Here is a 23,800-nt window from a genome sequence, read left to right on the forward strand (position 1 = left end):
AATACTTTCAAAAACCCCTCCCAACCATTACAAATTCCAAGGATTTACACTCTAGAAAGGCCTGTTCAAAGATCATTCTTCATATCTATATACATTGATCTACAGATATATACAGATTGATGACCAGTGTGATGACTGACTGCTACTCAAATCCAGAGTCAGAATGCAAGACTTACAGTACACTTGGCTCACAACTGTATAATTTTTCTGAATTTTACATCATGGACATTATACCTTAACAGCTAAAATTGAGATGAAACTAACTTTTTTCACAGTTTTAAGTAGTTTTACTTGGTCTTCTGATAACGCTAACAAACCAGAAACATTAAACATGAATATTATTTCAATTAAACAGCAACAATATCTCAAAACCTTTATCAAGGACTCAAAAATCTGGCAAAGATGCCTGTTAGGGCTCACAAAAGAAATTCCAAATTGAGCTACTGCTAGCCTTCAGCTGCAAGATGCAGAAGAGGTTTTAAGATACCAATATCCATTCATTTGATTCTACTTTTATTTTCAACCTGCTGGGGAGGAAGAATGAACCTGAAACATCTAGTGGGAAACCATAACATCTGAACATTTCCAAGATTTTTTTTTCTTGAGATTTACATATTGCTTTCTCATTTAACTTCTTCGTGCCTTCTGACATTTAAAGGACAATTTTAATGCTGTTTGAGAGAGTGAAGATGCTAATCTTGACAGCAAGAAATCTCTTTCAGATCTTACAGCACTACTTAAATTAATGAAGGGTTAGCAAGCAGCAGGAGATTTTATTACGTTTTTCAGTAGTGGCCCATCAACAGAAAGAAAATACTTCAAAAAGCACAACTCATTTGGAATCATTCCTTTCACTAACACAATCAGTAAGAATTCCAGCTGACACAAATAATTGCAAGGCATAATTCACCATTAAACCATTCCTGCACTAAATTAGGGTACCTCAATTTGTGTAGAAGAGAGCTATGCCAGCTGAAAAGTGGCTACAATGGTTGTGAATCAGTGCCCACTGTTAACATCCTGATTGTTTTGGGAACAATTACCATAAAATCTTTTGGGTTTTGTAGGAACTGCAAAAACAACAACTACACACAGAGGTGTTTGTTTGTTTGTTTTTAGCGAGGGGTAGCTTTATGATTGCCAATCCCTCTCATGCTGTTCTCCATCTGAAAATGCCCTGAATAAAGACAGAAAGTGGCACTTGCCTTGCCTTTAGACTGGAGCCAGATGTGGACTGTAGTAACTATTGTTGTTGGTACTATTATTATTATTATTATTATCTCTATTATATAACATTTTAGGGCTAGAAAACCATTAGTATGTGCACTGAAACCACAGCAGGAATTTAATCAATATGACTGCAATTTTACAAACTGGAATACACATACGGCAAGGGATGAAAATTTTCTTGCCTTTAAACAAAAGGTTCAAGGCATCTCAGGTGAGGACAGGTGATCAGGAGCTCAGCTTAAGACAGTAATTTTAGCAGAAGAGTCACCAGCTGCAGCCAGACCTCATTACTTCAGTCCCCAAGTTAACAGGACTGTTAAATTAGCTCACTGGTTCTGTAGCAGTTTCTCCTGATAAACACCACCCTTAGTCTCTGTGATCTGGTGGCATTGCATCTCACCTGTCACCTCACTGCATCTGTCAGCCGTGACGAGACACAAAATTTTCCATAACCTATTAGATCTGAAAAGTTCAGAATATTTCTCTCTAAATGATGAAACACCTTGCTGATGTGTTCTGTGCATTTATAAGACACTTCCATATTCTGCAATCTAATTTCAGAAACGGAAAGCAACAAGTTGGCACACAGCAAGGAGAGGCTGGGAGTGAACGCGGTAATGACCTCAGAAGCAGGGCAGTGTTCAGCCCCCTTGACCATAGCTTAGGATTCTTAATTTCCTGGATTTCAAGTACATTGGAGCTTCCCAGGAAATCACACACGACCAGATCTGAGATCCTTGTGATTTCCAAGAGGAGCATCAATCCAGTCCAGCTGTATTTTATTTTATCATGTTCAGCCACAGGGATGGAGAGCACGTGCATTCCAGTCTAAGATAAGTGTTGTTCTCAGGTAAAAATGATTAGCCTAAGAGACAGTCAGGTTAAATCAAATATGAGTTTCAAAACAATGAAATTATATACCTTGATTTAAAGCTGTCAGGTGGCATCAGTTCCAAGGTATGTGCTGGTCCATACAGATTAACCACAAACAGCTTTATTGTTGGGTTTGTTTGACCTGCCTTTGAAAAAAAAAACCAAAAAACGTGCTTTAGAGGCACTGAGTCACTGACAGCTAAATAGACTCACTCACTGACACAATTCAGTACCTTTACAATAATGAGAAGTTATTACAATTTAAAAATCTTAAATGTTAAAACATGAATTTCACAGCCATATGAATTACACAGCCAAAAATAAGAAGCATCAGTTCAGTAATTCTCCCACTGCCCTTTACTGACCACAGACCCCCCTGTGCAGAGCAAGTGACCAATGCTAGAAGTGGCTTGGCCCAGTTCAGTGAAGTCAGCTGCAAAAACACAGTTCCTAGACCAGCAGTTAGAGCAGCCTCCAGCACAGTCTCTTCCAGACACTATCGTTCCTTCTTCCAAAAAGCTGCATGACCTATATCTGGGATAGTATTCCTCCTCTTCCTCCTATCCCTTCTCTTTCTTTACCAATTTCCCCCAGTCTTCCTTCCCTGGTTTGCTGCGTTGGAAATCTTTATTTTTGGCCCTGTAAAGGACCAGCTGCTTTGGCAGGCCAGCTCTAAGAGAAACAAAATGCATTTTGTTGCTAAAGGGGAATAAAATGGCAGTTTGATATATATATCTCTACTGGGAAGAATCTGATGAATCCTGAGGATCTACAGGGAGGTGAGACTCATCCTTCTCACAGTAACATGGCTCATTAGTAAAGGATGTTCCTGAGATGAACAGAAAGGACTGGCAATAGAAATCAAGGCTCTGCAGGACTGCAAGGAGGTGCTACTGGTCCCACACCCCTGTCCTAGCTATATCACACTCAAGCTTCTTTTTCAGGGAAGTCGCAGGAGTCACACAATGCTATATAGCATCCTTGGGATATGGGGAATGAGAAGTGGTTCTCTCAATGGGGCTGACTCCTGTTTTATACTGGAAGGACAAGGTAAAATCACTGATTCTACAGATTTAATCATAATATTCTACAAAAGCTGTATATCTGGCTCTTCACAGGGGTATTTTGAAATGCAAAATATCTTGGCTGAAATAAACGCACAAATTCCCTTTAGAAATTGGACTTATCTCCCAATATAGTCTGCATGCTGTATCCACTCATTTCTGAGTAGTATGGCAGACAAGAAAGTGGCATTTGTGTATTTTCACTAGTGCTAAAAAAAAAAAAAAAAAAAAAAAAAAAGTTTTGAAAATGGATTTAATTAGACTCCTGGAATTTCATACTTTTTTTTTCCATAAAAACTTTCACATTTGCCTCAATAGAAATGTGGTCTTTCAAAGGCATCCTTTGCATGAAGGCAGCTTGCAGAAATGTAAGACTGTGGAACAAAACCACTGAAAGATCAAGTCCTTAGGACACAACTGCAGCCTCCTTACATCCTTGGAACCCGACATTGACTGCACAGTGGTATCCAAGTACTCTCACTGGGAGGGCTGCCATGAGTAATTACTATCCAGCACGAGTATGAGTTGTAGAGAGACGCTCTAAATCTGTGCTGGCCCCTGTGCCTGAAACGAAGCACAGCACTGCCCCAGCTCTGCCATCACCAGTCCTGCTCCAGATGGGACAGAGGGGTCTGTGGCACAGCACAGCCTGAGCTGGCCTCTGCTCAGGGCTGTACCGCCCCGATGTCCTGTCCCCGCCACAGACACACAGCGTGCAGTTCTCATGTCCACATCTCTCCCTCGAGAGCCTCAGCTGCTCTACCACTCAGGGTCTCCCCATGACAATTTAAATAGTGTAAATCCTGTATGATACCCAAAACGTCTGTTCAGTAGCACAAGAACCCTTTACACCGAAATCCTACTTGTTCTCAATCTATTTATCAAAACTTAAACTTCCTTTTTAATTCTGTGCTTATGATGTACACAGATATGCGTGGTCCAGTATTCACAAACACATGTGGGTCTAATTTTATTTTTTAATCATAGACACAATTTTCTCCTATGGTTTGAATCTATAATAAAGACTAAACCTTTTTTTCATCTCTGTTGCCATACCACAAGCTTCATTACCAATTAATGGTGTTTAACGGGTAGCTAAATTGGCATTAAATGAAGACATTAAATAAAGATAATGTTTTTTCATTAACGAGATTACTGAAGTAGTATTGTGCATCACTTTTATGCTGAATTGCTAATGAAATGGAATTACTCATTTCTTGTTTACAAAGCTGACTTTTAAAAATATTCCTTTTTTTTCCTTTGCTTTGGCACCCAAGGCCTTTTGCCAATGCAAGTATGTAAACTACCTCTGAAAATACTGTTATTTCATTATTTTAGAGTATTATTTCATAGCACAAATACATTATATTTATATTATGCATATTATTGTTTCATAGTACCTGGTACAGTCTAACTGTCCACCCATCAAGAATAGTGAGTCATCGCCAAAAATTGGTATCAGGAATAGGGGAACTAGTATTTTCTAAAGCCCTCAATGAGCTTCCCTTGTAATGTCAAAGAAGTACCACATACATGGACCTACATATCTGGTCAGAAAGGAACTCAGACACTTTGAAACTGCATGCATGGGATGGATAAACTGATTAAGCTGGAAGGGAATACCAGTGCTGGAGCTCAGCACAAAAGCAATGGGCTGGGGAGGCACCGAATCAGGAAATCCCCAGAAAACAAGGACTGATCTCACACATAATCCTTGTCTGTGCAGTTCTTTCACTTATCAACACAAGTCTAAAAAAACTTCTCTACATCTTCTGAAACTCAGCAATCATCCAATTTTTCATATATGTCTTTTCTCTCATTTTGATGGCCAGAAAAATATTCTATTGTGGTTTATCTTATTCAAGGCCAATCTGTCACATTCATTAACAGCATAATTTACTGAGATCTACATAACTGCAACAGAACTTGCCCTGACCTCTGCACACAGTGTGTGTGACTCCAGTGCAGTTGTGACAATATCTTTTTCTCTACGCAATCCTTCAAACATACTACACTTCTTTCAGAACTGGTGGACTGATTTTACCAAGCCAGATATCAATGATGAAATGACTATGAATTAGTTTGCCTGCTGCTCCCTCACTCGATAGTTTCTTTCCAGCAAAAGGTGTTATAGTCTACTGGGAAAAAAAAAAAAAAAAAAAAAAGTATTTAACATTTCCTGAAAAGCAATATGAACAAAATCAGCCTCTGTTACTGCCTACAAACACTCCTTCCATATGGTTGAATAGTACCACTGAACAAGGAAGAGAAAGTGGGGGTCGTGCTCACACTCATCTTACCTTAGGATATGGATACTGCTTTCCTTTGGGATATAGACCTCCAGTAAACCGGGGAATAACCATGTTTGGTACCAGAGAGTCATTTATGGTCAGGAACGCCAGTCTTTCACCATCTGGAGACCACCAGTGGGCAACATGGGAATGAAGAAGTTCCTCTGCAAAATCAGATGTCCTTAGGGTCCATAAAAATAACTCCGACATAATTCCCAGCTCATTCAGTTGGCACAGATTTTTTTTCTTTCTGTGTCTATTTGAAATGCGTCTGTTGTAATTTCAGTAATTTCACATTATCCTGGGTTGAACGTTTGGATAACAAGGCATATCAAAAGACCAAACTTAACCATTTTCCTCAAATGAATACTTTCATTGGCATCAATAAATCATCTAAACATGTAAGATTATTGCAACTGCCATATGTTTAGTTTCTATTGCATTCCATTAGGTGTGTTTAATTCATTTTTAAATGATTTGGACCATTTTAATAGACACTTTTTTTTTCAGGATTGTCAACTTTTTTTTTTTTTTTTTCTTCTCTTGTTCCATTAACATATAACTTCAGTATACCTGATTTCTCTGAGCTGTGACACCTGGTAACATGCAGGTCCTCATACAGTGATATTTATGTAATTATTTCTGGATGCAATATTTTGACTTTCTTGTCTCAGTCTAACGTCAGCTTTAATTTTTTAAAAGTTTAGTTTTTCTGCAATGTAAGTCTTTGAAAATCCAATCAAAAATTATTATTTTTATTCAAATTTTATTTGACTTCCAAATGAAAATAATTCTCCAAAATGTCATGCAATGTTATCTTATGTTTACTGTCATTGTATTTCATATTTGAATGAAACAAAGCAGAATCAACCATAGAAGCAGCACCCAAACTCCTGGAATCCCAGTAAAGCAGCTCCTGACCAATTCCAAATTCACCCTGTACACGTCTCCTGTCTTCCACTTGTGGGGAAAAGAAATACTTAGATTTTTTTCATTATGTATTTGAAATATTGACTTGTTTGGTGAGCATTTTGTATTTAAATTTGAAGAATTTGGCTGGAAACCCTAATTGAGAATAGTATACTAATGGGAACAGAGGCCTGAATGCACACCGAATTTAAAAGCTCAACTATAAAACTACTGAAATTGTCAATAGAGACTCTTCAGGATGCTAATCAGGTTCTGAAATTTATGAAGCAGCTTAATGGGTTGAATTATCTAAGGTTAGGTGCAGTGAAGCTGGGACCTGTATTCAAAGTCTTATATTCTGGGTCATGCTTCTCTCCCTGGCTGGACAGCTAAAACCTTATACACAGGTGTCTTGTTTCAGCTGGGATGGACTGTTACCTTCTTAGGAGCTAGTGCGGTGCTGTGTTTTGGCTTTGACATGAGACTTTTCAGTTCCTCAGGCCTTGCTAGTAAAAAGGCTGGAGGGGCACAAGGAACTGGGAGGGGACACAGCCAGGTCAGCTCACCCGAACAAGCCAGAGCAGCGTTCCATCCCGTGGGACACCGTGCCTGGTATATGCCCCTGGGGGCTGGCCGGGGCAGGCAGGTCACTGCTCGGGGACTGGCTGCGCATTGGGCCGGTGAGCAGTTGCGTTGTGCACCACGTGTTCCCTTCTTCCTTTCCCTCTGGATGTTATTCTTTCCCTTCCCCTTTTCATTATAACTGTTATTGTCATCAGTGTTATTAGTTCTTTCTTTTTTATTCTATTTCAATTATTAAATTGTTCTTATCTCAACCCCCGAGTTTTACATTCCTTTCCAACTCTCCTCCCCGTCCCTGTGGGTGAGGGGGGAGTGATCCAGCGGCTGCACGGTACTTAGTTACCAGCCGGGGTTAAACCACGACAACAGGAGAACCGCAGAGAATGGATGGTGAATGACGGATAGGAAAAATTGCAATTGTGTTTGTTTTAAAATATTAGTGTGCATTTAAACAAGGTTATTCACACAAAGCGAAGCTATTCCCAAACGTTTTGGAATGTAAAAAATGCTAATAACAAACTCATGTAAATGATAGAGGAAAATAAATGTCAAAAAGAGGAACAGTTCTCAATTCAACTAAAAACCTCTTAACTTCATCTGGACAATAGTCAGCCTGCTCAGTTTCGGATGCTATTAAAAACTCTACTGAAAGTAGAGGGCCGCTTTAAGTTAAACAACAGTTAATGGCAAAGAAGCAGTATAGTCATTCCTGCCACATGGACTGTGGTTCTCCAGGGTGTATAGACAGAATTCCCTTTTACCTGACTTTAATTATGCATATTGTGAAGAGCCCGCTGCGTGCCTGCATCCTGGGGAAGCCAAAGCGTTCTCCGTAACCAAGAAACGCAACAGCTATTTGGGCCAGGGATTAAAAAACTTGGAAAAGAATGGGCAAAATCACTTAAGGAAGGCTTTAGGACACGTATCAGGAGGAAGGCTTTGGGATGTGTATCACCTCCCACAGTATTTCAGAAACTTCCTAGTCCCAGACTAGACACCTTTGGCTTTTCCTTCTCATGACAAAGGTATGTGTATAGCTGTAGAGACAGGGAACAAGAAGAACAAACTAGGGTGGTAACTGATGTGGAGGTATAAGACATTTGGATGAATACGACTTGTAAAAAAATTGGCTTCTTTTTAAAAAAATGAGAAGCAGTCTTGTGGCTGTTTTGAAAATCAGCCAGGTATGAGACTTGGTATCTGTGCGTTCACAGGCAGAAATCACCCACAGCACATATGAAAAGGTCTGTGTTTTGCTGTTAGCTAAAGAAATTTCATGAAGCTCTAAAGCTTTTCAGTCCTTAAATGTTAATTAATAAAACTTGTCCATAGGAACAGTGGGCACACACAGAGAAGCAGGGGCACAACCTCAGACAAGCGTCACTGCCATTATCATGCGAGCTGCTCCTGTTCTTTCCAAGTTGCTCCATTCTCTTTTTCTGTTCATCATGAAATATTTGCAGCTTAAAGGAATAGTCATTTATTTTAGCAACAACTTTGTTGATCTTTAGAACAAATGAAGTTACAAAAAATCCACATCAACTTTTTCAGATACTGTTTCTGAGACACATAGGTAAACTGAAACATCAAACAAAAAACGCATATTGGCATGTTTCAAATAAAAAGAGATTAGGTTTTATTCTCTTTAGTTCTTAAATGTAGATCTCTTCAATACAGAGGTCCAAATCATAAAAAAAACCCCACATCTCTTCCATCAAAATATGTCCTTAAACTTCTATCTGGATAATTCTTAGATGGTGTCTACTCCATCCCTTCGAGACAGCTCAAATAAAACACCTAGCGAATACCAGAACAGATCAGTTGGTTTAGTAACGTTTTGTGTCCCTTCCAGCCTGAATTATCCTATGATATCCTTATGATCCCTAGCAGACCAGGAAGGAATGTTTATTTAAAGAATCGCATATTACATTTCGTTCTGTGGAGTAGAGCTGTATAATGATGTATATCATTCACTGTATGTCATTCACTGCAGCTCCATGCTGCACCCAGCTGCACCCCAAAGAGAAGAGAAACAGAGGCTGCCCTCCTCTGAACAGGTGTCCTCAAAATGCTTGCAGAATTGGAGCCAGAATTGCCTTGTTGCATCCATGACTGTGACTTACTGAATTCACTTTGTTTTAGCAAATACACCATATACTATGCCAACTTCAATGAGCTCTATATGCTTAAATTCTTCAATTTGCATGCAGTCATGTTAGATTTGAAGAATATGAAGTGCACATAAAACCATATTCCATTCCAAAGATGTCCTTTGCCCTTAAGTTTTGAAATATGCCGCTACATTAAAACATTTCAAAACTTCACTCAAAACTTTGAAAGTGGTAACTATCAGACACAGGCATTTATACGGTTACGGGATGCAAGCCACTATTCTAATTTCAGAGTTTACTTGGGCAGAAATTTAAAAAAAATCCCAATGTGACCTATCTGCTTGTAACTATTGAAATGCCAAGAGGTATGGGTAGACCATTTCTAAGGGCCACACTGAAGTGCCTTGCTGTATGGTGTAACACCACCCCTAAAAAACACTCTGCCCTGCAGAACTCTACGTGTGAGAAGTTATATATTTACAGGTAACCAAGTATTTAACACTGAGATATTTATCTATAAAATTCATGAGTCCCATAGAAAGCATAACTGTAATTTGTATTGATTCTAAGCTCTTGTACCAAGCTGGATAATCTGCTCCCATTTGTTTTTCTTTATTATCACGTTAAAAGCATTTTGGGTGCAGAGAGAAACATTCTGCGGTATTATACAGAAAAGACAGCTTCAGAAGCCAGAGGATATCACAGACTGGCCTGTCCTCCTCTCCATTTTGGCTCTGCTTGCTAGCAACAGCAAGCTTTCCTGGAGTCTAGGCCAGGCTGATTTAAGCAAAACTAGCAGCCACTGTTGAGGTAACAGTATGACACTTTTAAGATCTTGTCAAAGCACTCAGATCAGACTCAGGCATGTTCTTAAAGTCAAACGTGATATTACTGCCCGGGTTGAGGGGCTGGAGTCTCCCGTGAGTCATGCTAGCACACAGCACACCAACCACCACCCAGGCTGAAGGAGAGATACTGATACAGATCAAGTGAGGCACTAAGCAGTACCATCTTTCAGCACCTTTCATGACGTATCCACCAGTAAAAAAGAAAACATAGCCAATTCTGCTTCTATGCTACAATTCTTCTGTGCCTTCTTCTATTAGCATGTTTAATTGTAAACAGATCATCACTGTTCATGAAAGCAAAAGAATCCTTTCCCTCCTCACTTGCATTGTAAACCCAGAATAGCTCCAAAGGTATGAATGGAGTTTTTCTAGGTAAGTGAAACATACAGCGGGGTTAGTTTTATTTGAGTAGCTCTATTTGAAATGCCAGACCTGGTAAGTCGGTAGTAAAATCCCACATCAATATTTCACTACCATAGCACTTTTCACATGCTACCTAGTGTTCACAATACATTTGATACATTCTGCTAGAAAATAAATTCCTCTTTCTCAGAAAATATTGTTATATGCAAAACAGAAGTCAATACAAAGTATGAATAGTTACAAAGGCAATCTTGCAAGAAAATAACAAGGCAAAGCAAAAATAACCTTAGATGGCATTTCCTGAAATAAATAGATTCATGCTGTTGGGTCTGTACAAGAACCTCTCATCTGTTTTAATAAACATATATATTTTTCCAGCTTACCTTCATATAACCAGTCTGCAATTCCATTAAAAATAATTCCTTCTTTTCCTGAAGATGTCAGGCGCAATGAGCTACTCTTTACATCTGGCTGATAGTAGATGTTATTTTCAAAAATATAAATCTGGATGAGGTAAGAGAGACGGGGAGAAAAAAGAACATTTTGGTAGATATAAATGAATGTTCGGCAATGAAAACATTATTTCCTCAGGCTCAGAACAGTCTACAGAATAATTCAGCATGAGTTTTCACCAACAGTGGCTTCATATTTCCTTTTATTATCAATTTGGACAAACTAAGCAAACTTCTAATACTTACACCAAGCCAAATTCTTCCTTTGAAATTGTCTTCCCAGTTGAAATGTTTCTATTCACTTTATGAAGTATTACTAAATTCCTCAGAATCATACAGGAGACAAGTTTTATAACAGTTGAACAGATCAAGAAATTTTCCATTAATTCCATTCTATCTAATAAAATCATCTGGTTTTCTAGCTCTGAAATTAGACACACTTCTGGCAAGTACATACAGCACAGTACATATATCATAAATGTTAGCTACAGCTTTATATCATGGTGTGAGAACATACTTGTAAGGCAAAAATAAATAGCAGACTGGCATTAACTTTTTTCAGCTTGCTGACCCTGTTTCTGACTGACACACAAACGTTTTACCTATAGTGTGCTATATAATTGCCCTTTATTTTCAAGTCTAGGCTACTCCTCTTTTTCCTGCAAGTAACAGACTAGAGTGACAATTCTTTCTCCTGCCACTTCTCAGCCTTGTCTGCTTTTCTTTCCCCACTCACTTTGTTGCAAAGGATTTCAAGATCACTCATTTTGTGAAAGTGAGCTCCAAGCTCCATGAAGAAGTGCAATAAAAGAAAGATAGAGGCCAAACCCCCAATGACAATAATAATAAAAGACTTTGGAGGAGTATGGTGATGGCAAAAAGGGCAGGAGACACACACAGTGACGATCAGGAATGTTTATGACATGGAAATTCTTCCGTACTCAGGCATATGCCACAAGGGGCTGTATTCCTGCCTCTCTGCTATCAGCCAGGAGACCTTTGAGCACTTCACTGCAACACAATTTAGGCACCTGTTGTCCCAAACTTCTCCACTGGCCCTATCTTTCCCAGTCCACATTCCTAAGAAACAAACATCTGAGATACTAACAAGCCAAAACCTGTAGACTGGTATAAAAAGCAGAACCACAGCTACCAGTATTTCCTGTAATAATGCTCTTAATCCTTTTTTTGTCCGTACTCCTGCATTCCTCATTTTCCTCAGTTGGCAACGCCTGTGGCTAGACTCATCTTTCAGCTATAATCGTCTCAGAGTTGTAGCCTTTTTCTTTACGTTTTTGTTAAATTGCAATGGCGACATATGTGCTTGCATAGATTAACAATGGAATCAAACTAACATCAGTATTACGCACCATCGTGATCCACACCAAGAAAACACAGCTAACCGCACTAGAGAAGTTTTTGTTATATGATTTCATCAATGTACACTGATACAAGGAGTCTCAGGGATTGCTAACGTGAAGTAAATATATTTCCACCAAAGAACGTTTTAAAAGCCTAGTCATTTGTCATTCTCATACTTCTATGATAAACGACTTTTGGGAAAATACTAACCAGAAAGCAAAGTTTTATTATCACTGTTACTGCTGTTCTCTTTGCTACTACATTACCATCTGAAATAGATTTCCCTACGAGTCCCCAAACTAACGGCATTTCTGACTTTTAACAGTAGCCACTTCATGATTTCTGCTGCAAAAAGCAATAAAGCTGATGTTTTTTCATACCATGAGCAATGCAATCATTTTAACTATTACTGGGAAACAAGGGTGATTTGGAATGAGTTCTTTATGGTCAGAAATTCAAAACTTGGCAGTGGGTTCAAAACTGAAGGATTAGAGAACGCTGGACATATCAAGCTTTTGAAATAATATGGACAAACAATTCTTGTCAAAGTATATTTCAACACTGAAAACGTACATGTTTTTCTAAGGTAAAAGAAACAAACAGAAGTAACAACAAGGCATGGTTAATTGCTTAACCAAGAAAAACAAATTGATTTAGCCAAGAACTTGCTATTTAAGTAAACTAAAAATATTCCTATCAGACTAGATTACAGATAGCATAAGTAGTGGGAACCACTCTACTGACTATTGCTTAGTAAGGAGCAATTTCTTACAGTTGACGATCTCTACTTACATAAACAACTGCTTTCAGGAGATTACAAAAAATAAAACAGGCTACTTGATCAAATGATTCTATTTTATTTAAGCTTCTTTAATTAAATGAGCTTAATCTAATCCATTTTTGAAGATCAGAAGTATCATTTTTGCTTCTCTCCTCTTTTTCAGGCCATTTGTATTTTTAATGGTGAAGATACCCGTAGTGTCTAGTCTCTGCAATGAAAAACTTTTATTTAAAGCCATCATTGCCAGTCAAAGCACAGGATTAAGAACTACTTGTTTTATGACTGAACCATGAAAAGGTCTTTAATCCTGTTATTACTAGTTAGCAGGCATTGCTAATTCCATTTGACACATTTCAGACAAGTAAATATCTCAGAAGGAATACTGACTGTTGTGCCACTGATTGACTGCTGGCTTCCTCTGCTTTACACCCCATTGATTTCATAAACTGGCTTTGTCTCCATCCTCAGCCAGTTCTCAGCCACCCTCTAAACATCCCCACAATCCTCTTAGTTTACTCTGTCATGTGAAGTTTCCCTTCTCTCCTCATTACTTGTGACATATGGTTTTTCAACTTTGAAAGCTACACCCAAGAACAATATTTTTTCTTGAACATATGGATCAGAACATTTAAAAGTTCTTCTAAAACTTCAAAGCCACCCAGTGGCTCCCTCCCTACCCAGCCTCAAGCTCATTCCTTACTTGAATTTAACATTAAAAATGATGAATTTATGTTCCTTTGCAAAACATTCATGAAATACAAGCATTCATGTTCCTCCACATAACTAAACAGCATGCAAATGCACATCGATGATTTAGGGTCGGCACACTGGCAAGTTATTGCTCTGCACTGCCTGCAGCGTTTGGAAAGATCAATATCCCTATGCCTGAACCTGTAAAAACATCTCAGAAAGATTCACCATTATGGTTAGTCATTTAATCTCATCTGTAATTTTGACTATTTGTTATATTTCAGGAGGTGCCATTATCCACATGAAGCCCACAAGCTGCTGTTTGTGCCAACAGGAATGGCTTCGTGCACACTTCTTGCAGTGATGCTGCCTACACCCCGCAGCCAGGACTACATTCCCTTCCATTCCTGAACATGCCAAAGTGCTCATCTGTAATTAACACATTCACCTCTTGGAAATAAGAACTCGGGAGTTCAAATGTTGATTTCTGCAGCAAAACAGGCAGCAGAGCTGCCATAGGAGTGACAACATTGTTGTGATGGCTACTAGTAGTGGCCTGAGAGGTTCTGTGCTTTGCTTTCTGTAAATCCAGACTATGGATTCAATTAAGCACAAGTACTTTGTGCAGCCACAGAAACCAATCTCTCATCTGACATTAGCGTCGCAGCAATGCAGCCAAGACAGACATTTCTAAAAGGCATACTCACTGAGAATGCTTATTCCTGGTATAATGTTTATGTGGTATAAATTTATTTTGTATATTACTCTGAAAATATGGAAATTTTAAGAGAGCACCACTTGAAATCTATTCTGTTCACAAGATTGTGAATAGTTTTATTTTATGTTGATTATCATGAGCCCACCAACTAAAAGCAGCAATGGAACTATTCCTCAGCTGAAACACGCAAAAAATCCTACCCCAGGCCCCAGAAGCAGAGGAAGTCCTGAAATATTATGGTGAAACTCTCCCCTCCCTGCAAAAAGTTCCTTTTCTTTGGTTTGTACATTTTCGCTTTCTTTCTCTAAACATTGCCTCCAATGCTTTCTGGTCAAAGTAGCATCTGTAGAAAACTGTACGGTTCCACTTTCTGCTACAATAAAATGTATTTCCTTTTCTTTCTTTCTTGAAAGAAAGCTTTTCTTTCAAGAACACAAGGACTAGATGGAAAGTTTTGTGTTTTACGTGGTGGCTGCTGCTGCTGCTTAGTTGCAGTACAGCCATACACAGAAGCTGAATTTATGAGCCACAATTTGGTCTTTAAAATTGATTGAAAGAAAGAGCAAGTGGCTGGAAAAGAACTCAAACTACTACTTTTCCTACAACGGAGATGTAGACTCTCAAATACTGCAAGGCAGACAGCAAATCATGACACTGGGACAAGAATTATTGATCAAAACAAAACAAAATATTCTTGGAGTCTTGCAAATACACATGCCTAAAATCCTGACTCCAGTAAGTAAAACTGAGCATGTGCCCAAACGTTTCCAGGGTAGGGATTTCACATACTTCATCACTTTGTATATTGCGTTTTGGGCAATGTCACATAAACCAAAAATTTCTGTTGCTAGTCTATCGCCACTCAGGTATTTGGGAGCAAGTAAAAGGGCTTTTCTTAGTATACACTTGGGTCTAATTACTACATCATGAGTACTAAAATGTTGACTGTAACTACTGAATCTTCCAAAATTGCTAAAAAAGGGGTTGCTAACTGTGTATCAGACAGGTATTCTCATTAATACATCAGTGGCTTTGTGCCCAAAATGCTTTCACAGCTTTCAGGCATGATGATAAGAAAATAAATTGAAAAAGGCACAAAGTGGAACCAGGCTATCTTATATGAAAATTATTTATTACAATTTTCTTAACCTCTTCGCTTCACCACCTATTTTCCAAGTATTTTTAAAATATTTAATATTTTTTTTTTTAGTTAAGACCCTTAGATAATAATGCTGTAAATAGGGATAAATATCAAAACCTATGGCCTTCAAAATTATTTCACTTTTTGTTGTCTTTGAGATTTTTCACAGGTTATCACATCAAGCCTTTCAAATGAAGAAAAAACCACAGCATTTCTTCAATTATTTTATTAAATATTTTCAAGTTAATGAAAACCATCTGCAAGAATGTTTTGGACTATTGAGAGATTAATTCTTGATAATGATCACATTATTTCAAGTGACTCTGAAGAATCTGAGGATAGGCTTGCTCTACTGTTCTACCTACAGCACTAATCCTCCTCATTCTTCCACATCTGTCAGCCACTAAAGTATTTTTTCATAAACCTTCTTCTAAATGAATTTGTTCCAAAACACTTATTTATTGTCTGCAACATGTTTCACAATTGCATGATTTTATTTCAGGTTAAGGTCTGAAGCAGAGCACCCAGTCCAAGCAGTTAGTTCCAGATGGCAGACAGCTGTGAAAACACAGAGCCATGCAATCCCACAGCTGAACGGCAAACCCAGTGCCAATCGCTGAAGAGGCCCCCTGTGTGTCTTTAATCATTTCAAACACTACAAGCGGAGAAAAGCCACTAAATTACAGAAAAAATACTCCACGTTTTCCCTTTAGGTGCTCCACTGCAGCCTTCTGCATGGGCATATCCACACTCAGTCACTCTTCTGATTGCAGGGTGGCGTATCAGCAACAGGACAAGCTTCTGCCTCACCAGCTGGGTGGCCACAGCAGACTGCCTGGAGCTGTGTGGAGGTCACCATGTGATTGCTTACCCTGCACAGAAGCAGTAACTGTAGGCAAATCAAGGCTTTGAGCTTGCTACCAAAGCAGGGGCAGCTTCTCTACCAGAGGCTGCCAGCAGCCGGTTAGCCCTAGCAGCGCTGAGACAGAGCCACTACCAGACGTTTGCATGTGTCCTAGAAATTCATCCAGGCACCAAAGTTCAGATTTGTACTTATATCCAAAACCCCAGTTTTCTTCAGGTGGAAGAGAAACAGCTGCAACCCTTGATGACGAAACCTGTCTCCTTCCCCAGAGCCAGTCACTGTTCTCACTTGCAGAGACAAGCTACCAAACCGAGGCAAATTTCTCCCAAACTTTACATTAAGAAGGTAGGCTTAATAATCCAGCATTAGTCCTTTCTCTTACTTACGCATGGATAAACTTATTTTTATATTAGTATGGTAAGGTAGCTTACCATGCAACAAGTTCTTAAAATAGACTATACAAACACTAACTGTATAGGTATAATGTACTGCCACTGCTGTTCCCCAGCAAGGAGAAGGAACCACCTGGGGTCTAGAACCAACATTAGTCACTCATGTCATGCTCCGCCCAAGCTGAAGGTGTATCTCCCCGCTCTGTACCACAACCAAGGACTTGGTGGCCTCTGTCACACTTACTGTAGCGTGGCCACAGTTTAAAAGCCCTGAGAAGGTGCAGCTGTCCTATAAAGCATGTTTGCAGATTGCCAGTCTAATATTTCCACATAACCTGATGTGAAATGATAGTAGAAGTCACTAACAACTAACAAAAAAACTGGAAGAAAATTAGTTAGCACGGCCTTTAAAATTGTCTTGATATTTATCATAGAGAAAACTTGGACACCTGCCCTGTAATGGTTAATATATCACAGACTTATTTTCCTAACTTAATGAGTGAATCTTTCTAATTAATCCTTCAGAGTTTGAGCATAGCAGATTTGTTTGACTTCCTGATTGATACCATCAGCACAAACACATTTTGCCATCAATAATAACAGAAATATGTAATGTAAACTGCAAGTGTCAGTGGGCTTTTGCAGCCATAAATTACCCTTACATAAGTTTCAACAGCTCCTGAAATTAACTTTTCAAGATAAAAAGACAATACTCAGTATCCAGCATCTGTCCTGAAGGAAAGAAATGGTGGAGTGTGACTAATGGCACAGTTTGTCATTACATGGATTCATCAGGACAAATACCTACTTCAAGGAAGGTGCCAACCAAACCCTAAAGCTGCTGAGCAGATACAGCTGGGAAGGAAACAAGGCAAGCATCTGTATCAATACACCTTTGGTTAAAAAAACCCACATCCATACTACAAGCACTGGTGTCTTCCTGCACAGGTAAGTGACCTACCTGTGAACTGAGGAAATAATCAGATTCTTTCTCTGACTCTCTAACCAGCAAATATATAAATAACTATTCCAACTTGGAACAACTTCAGTGCTCTCCCTTAATACCCCAGAGAACATGACAGTCTTCCTTACCTTTCACAGCTATGACAAGACTAAGGAATTTCTGATTATGCCCAGAAGGAGACCTTCAGGCATGCAGGAAAAGCTTCTGCTGCAGAACTCTGTCAGTTGCTAATGACTGTTAAGACATCGACCTAAACCACCTTCAGGCAGCCCATCTCTGGCTATATTTATGTGTGACCTTGGCAAAGACACACAGTTCACCACTCGTTGGACTGGCACAGGTGTCTTCAGAGTGCAACGTTCTACATAACAGACCGCTCAAATGCACTGTGCAGAGGGGTAAGTATTCTTACTGATGCAGAAACAAACGTCGTCCTGCGCACCCACACAGATAGTCTGGCTAACCAGCTGACTCCACCACCACCATGAGTGATAGCTACATCTCAGCACAGGATCTATCAGACTTCATTTCCTAAGCATGCAGCAAAATTATATCCCTTCTTCTTGTGAGACTGCCAGCTAATTAGTTGGATAATTAATTCTTCAAAAGCTTCAAGATGTTTTTCCATCTGGGCTTGCCTCTTACCACTTGTTCTGTCTCCTGTCTTACCACACATTAACAAGGGCCAAATCCAACTTCCCTTAGTTAGATCAGTCACTAAGATTTCCAGATGAGTATGTTTTCTTGCTAACAACTGTTATTACAAACAATATTGGCTATCCATTAGACAAAAGAAAGTCAAAGAAAGAATACTTTCTTAGTTGCTCCAAAAATTTTGCACTTTGCTCTTCGGAGATCAGACTGTGACTTTCCCAGTTTCAGGTACAACACCAAGTTGGTACAGCACTATTTTGCAGTTTAATCTCATACCGGGAAGAGAAAGAAGATCCCATGACACACACAGCAGCTGTACTTCTCCTAGTCCTGAGTTCATGCTGGAGCATGCACTGGAATAACACACACAGCAACGGGGGAATCACAACAGAATCATAGAATCACTTAGGTTGGGAAAGACCTTTAAGATCATTGAGTCCAACCATTAACTTTACATTGCAAAGTCCACCACTAAACCACGTCCTTAAGAATGAGAGTCACTTGTTATGCTACCTAGACCACAGCTAAAGGACTGCAATATGTAAGCACAGTTTAAATAGCTTTCATATAGCCAGTTTAAATAGCAGTTCAAATGGAGAGTTAAAGATACTGGCACAGAGCCCTCCCACATAGATCTTATGAGGAAAAATTAGTTTGATGCTAAATAGATTGATCAAAACTTGCTTGGCAGTGTTTACACTACATATTACTTATGTATACGTACATATTATATATATCCAAAGAGTCAATGTTTGTTTCTTGAACATGCTGCTCCCTATGCGAAGTTCAGCACAAACAAGTGATCTTAAATAAACAAATCAGTGGTACCTCAAAAGAAATAAATAATTTTAAAATTATTTTAGAATGATTTTTTGGAAAAAAAAAAAGCGGTTTCAATTCCTACTGCTGATTTTGCCGCAGTTATGGAAAATGCACTATGCACTTCCTTTTATTTGTAAGTAGTATTGGAACTAACTTTTTATTACAGTAAGAAATTAAAATCAAACCTTTGCATCCACATGGAAACCATTTGGTTGTGGTTTTTCAACACTTGCTATCAAGATAACAAGCTTAATTTTCATTTAAGTACTTAACATATTTGCTACAACTTTCTGGTTCACAGATCTGAAAAATTATACAGGTAGCTCCACTTCAGATACTTACAATTAGTTTTCACCAATTTAAAAAATATTGCAAAACATCCACTGTATTTGTCAATGCATTACCATTACAAATAAATACCTAGCTTGGCACCTTCTCTACCACTGTTCAGCATCCTCCAAAGCTCTGATACATTTTTTCTATCAGAGCCACTGATTACGTTATTCGTAGTCACAGCACAATGTCTGTTCTCTTCTTCAAGTCCAAACTGAACAAACATTTTCTTGTCATCTATGATTTCACTTGCTGTACCCCTGGGACTTACAGACTTAAATTGAAATTGCCAGACCATTATTATACCCACTGCTACAGAAGACGCATACCCCTTTCTGCCCTTTTCCCTTCCCAAAATCTCATTTAGTCGAAGCAGCTTCCCACTGAAGATCAAGGTGTACTTAGGATTACGTGTTTTGTGTGTCAAAGTGACAACAGCGTATTTTCTTTTTCCCATTCATAAAAAAAAAAAAATTAAAAAAATTGCTTATTTTGGGAAGAAAACACCTTCTAACATCGTCCAGAAGAACTGGACATACAGTGTTACATAGGAACAGTTGGGTTTTACACCTAGTTAGAAGTTCCATGATGGCAATCCAAACCTCCTGGTGCATATCAAAGCCCCTCTTTGGCCAAGAGCCATAGGACACACGCTGCAGCGAGCCACAGAAATCCTCTAGGTCTCTATTTGGTTGCAGGAAAGACATGGCTTTTCCTGTGTTCTGTGATGAACTGGTGTTGTGATGCCATTTGGTTTGTTTCTACCTACAGCTTGAGATTCAACACCCATATTCAACACTACTGAGTAAAGTGCTGGCCCAGGGATCACTCAAACAGCTCATAGGCTGCATGCATACACCACCAACCTTCCTTTGAGAATGCTCTGTCCATGGGTGTTTCCAAGTTAGGTGTTGATTTATTGTTCCATACATGTGAAAGTGAGATCTGTTGTATACAAAAGCACACGGACAAACCAGATTTCTAGGCAGTACTTTGCACATGTTGGAAAAGTAGCAAGATAAAGGGTCAGTCACTGTCATTTTTGCCCACAGTAATAAGCTGTGGAAGAAGCCCCATGGTAATGAGCTGGGACGCTCACACACTGACAGGCAAATACAATGCAAGGTAGCAAATTGTTACCCAAAACAGCTATAATGCATTTCACTGGTGTGACTGATTATTCTGCTGATGTCTTTCTCACATGTCCTGCAGCAATCTCCAGAACCAAAGAGAAAGACTATATTTTGAATAATATAAACCACAGGAAAGTGGCTTATAAAGCTTTTATAAGTGTGAATTTTGCATGGTTGGAGTATTCATTAGTGACTTTGTCAGTTACAATTACACTGACTTTTTCCAAAAAGCTTTTTTTTCCACATCTTCCAAATATTCTCTTTAGATCACATACATTACAGGATGCCAATTTCAAGGAAATTTTTACGGAATTTTATTGCCAAGCACCTTTACATTACATCCCGTTCTGCTACACTGTATCTGTAGCCTCTTTAGATTGTGAGCTCCCACAAACAGTGATTGCAGGCTAAAATGTCTCACACAGTTTGCAGTACAGCTTCTTTGCAAGTCTCCAATAGTGCAGAATGGCTCTGATCTCCTCTCTGCAGTTTTTTTTTATTTTGCTGGTCAGTCTACACTGGTATCAAATTTTCAGAGCTGTTCAGCTCTGACCTTTTCCAGCTCTTACCCCATAGTTCCACATGCACCACAGACCAGTAAATTATGCAGATACTAGGCACAGCAGGCACCATCAGCTACCCAAGCAGCGCATGGCAGTAGACAGAAATCTACCCTTACATGATCTATGTTTCAAAATCAACAGACACATTGCAAATGAGGCAGAAAACAAATAATAGATAAACCCACATTATTATAATTGTAAGCAATAATAACTATATTCACCCTTAAAGGTACCAATTTTCTAAAGATTGTGATTGACCTAGACAGGAATTTTCTCAGAGGAAGCTTTCAAACCTTTTGATTATGTTGTAATTAAGGTAGAGAGGAAGTAACTGCTGATCAGTATGAAACATGGAGACCTGAAAACACATACATCACAATGTCATATACTGGCTTTTTTTTTTTGTCAGTTGCAATATGTTAATTCTACTTTTGCAGTGATCAAGCTGCCAGACATAGCATGAACAACAGAACACTGAAGTACCACTTTCCTGCTGTCTAAATTAGTGCCACTGCATCACAGCAATGTGTTAGCACAACTGTTTCTGAACAACTGCAAACAGTCTACAAGGCTATCATATTTAATTACTGTTTAGATGGTTTGTAAATATACTGTAAACAATAGCAAGGACCCATTCATAATGCAGCTATACGATTAGTTACTAATGTCAAGAAATAAACCAGGCCATGAACTCACAGAGTATCAGCTACTCCATGATAACTCTCATGTTTATGTCCTTGATTTCAAATAAAAGTGAGGAAGCATTGCCCTCTTGTTTAGACACATGCTAATAATTATGCTGCCTTTTCAATGACACTGGGTCTTGACATTCACTAAATTCACACCCTGCCTAATCCCATGATAACTTACTCATGGGTGCAAACATTGTGCTATATGTTATATAAACAAAATCACATATAGTATCTGAACTATGACCTATGCAAAAAGCTACTTTATAAATCTTTGCTACTGCACAGAAGATTACAGTAAGACTCCCTCACCTCCAAGCTGATAGTCTGGATCTACTGCCTCCTCCCCATGGAGCTGCCTGCAGAATTATGCTGGCTGCAGCACTGTGCAAAATGTCTGAGGAATTGGACTGCTCAGCCCTTTGGTTTTCATCCGTGTAAGTGATGTAAAGTAACAGACTTATCTATAAACAGTGCATGCTCAGGAACCCACACTCCTTGTTCTTTGCGTTTACTGATAGCTTCTGACTAATGAACCAGCATGGAACAGCGTGGACATAAATGTCACTCTTACATGCCTCGGTTGGTCCTACAGACTTATAATAAAATCATAATCTGCCTTTACCATAAAATCTTTTAAAATTATCTCTGGTATTTCAAAGGCTCATCTCACACTGATATCAAGCACTCAATTATGCCCAGATGGATCAATCTGTAACAGAAGCTAAAATGAAACATTTGCAACCTTGTTACTCCAGAACAAAAAAGTCAATGTTGGGAAACAGGGCAAATATAACTGTCTGGACTGGGTGCTGGAGGAAGAATTTTCTATGTTTTCTTTGACAAAATGTAACCAAGTAGCATCCTAACAGCAAGGACCAAAGTAAAACCATGACAGAATTGAAAATGCTGTGCGTTAAAGTTGTATTTCCATTTTCTACTATTCTTACAGTAGTAGACAATCTCTGAGAACTTTGTACATCATTCAAATCCAGGATGCCTCTCAGCATCTTCTACATGAGAAACCAAAGCAGAGTTTAACACAAAGCTTTGTCCTTTCAGCTACTATTGCTGACCCTGCCTATCTTGTCATCTGGTATGTGTGCCTTCATCTCCCCACTGTGCACAGTGTTCAAATTGCCAGATGTCCTTATGATAAAATGATCCAGATTTTAGTGGATGACATCTACTGTATAGATTCCACAGCCATTTACCACTTCATACAGACATGGCACTCAAAACAAGCTCATTTGCCTTAAAATATCTCATTAGGAATGAGACAAATAGGAATGACAAATTTCCGACTAACGCTTATAACAGCGTTTGTTTGGGACAGTTCAGTCTGTGAAGCAACACTTGAAAATAACTGTTTGCTTTCTTTCCAAACAAAATTTCTCTCTTCTGTTTCTGAAAATGCACTGGCACCTGCCATAAACGGTGAAGAAAACATGTGCAGTGTTCTGCAATACTATCTATATGGCCAATACCTATTAGTTACTACTGATCAAGCCCTGCTCACGTATGTAACGCATTTATATGAGCACATGAATACAATTAGTGTATTACTTCTTCACCATACCCTAGCACTCAACTAAAGTGAAAAATACTTTGACCTACACAGGTTTCTGCTTTCCTCATTAATGCCATTTCCACCAGCTTAATACAGACCTTTCTAATACCAGTTTGTTTCCACAGAGTTGTGTTTGCTAGTCGATTGCTAGGTCCTTCAGCCTTCTTTCCTCCCTGCCAATTAATGCTTTATTTTCTCTTACAAATCAACAGTGTACCTGACTTTTTAAGCCTTATTCTCCAGGGCTGTCCTGACCTTGAAGCAGTCAAATATATACACTCAGTGAATATATGCTCCGCACAATTACACATCTGCAAGCAGTCCTCTGCGTGTCACATTCTGGCTCAGGCTGAGTCGATGTGAAAGCTTAAGACTTACCACAGTGTGGTGGGAGTTTAAT

At 38.9% G+C, this 23,800-nt stretch overlaps 1 protein-coding gene across 3 annotated transcripts in view; it reads right to left on the bottom strand.

Moving 5' to 3' along the window:
* DPP10 (dipeptidyl peptidase like 10) overlaps positions 1-23,800 on the bottom strand; it is a 548,347-nt gene that overhangs the window by 44,790 nt on the left and 479,757 nt on the right. For all 3 annotated transcript variants that reach the window (XM_055812868.1, XM_055812867.1, XM_055812869.1), the window contains exons 8-10: positions 10,655-10,775; positions 5,468-5,622; positions 2,152-2,249 (exon numbers count right to left, since the gene is read on the bottom strand). In XM_055812868.1, coding sequence (XP_055668843.1) covers positions 2,152-2,249; positions 5,468-5,622; positions 10,655-10,775 — 374 coding nt within the window. The remainder of the gene's footprint in view (positions 1-2,151; positions 2,250-5,467; positions 5,623-10,654; positions 10,776-23,800) is intronic.

The sequence above is a fragment of the Falco peregrinus genome, chromosome 8, assembly GCF_023634155.1.
Source record: "Falco peregrinus isolate bFalPer1 chromosome 8, bFalPer1.pri, whole genome shotgun sequence".
Lineage (NCBI taxonomy): Eukaryota > Metazoa > Chordata > Aves > Falconiformes > Falconidae > Falco > Falco peregrinus.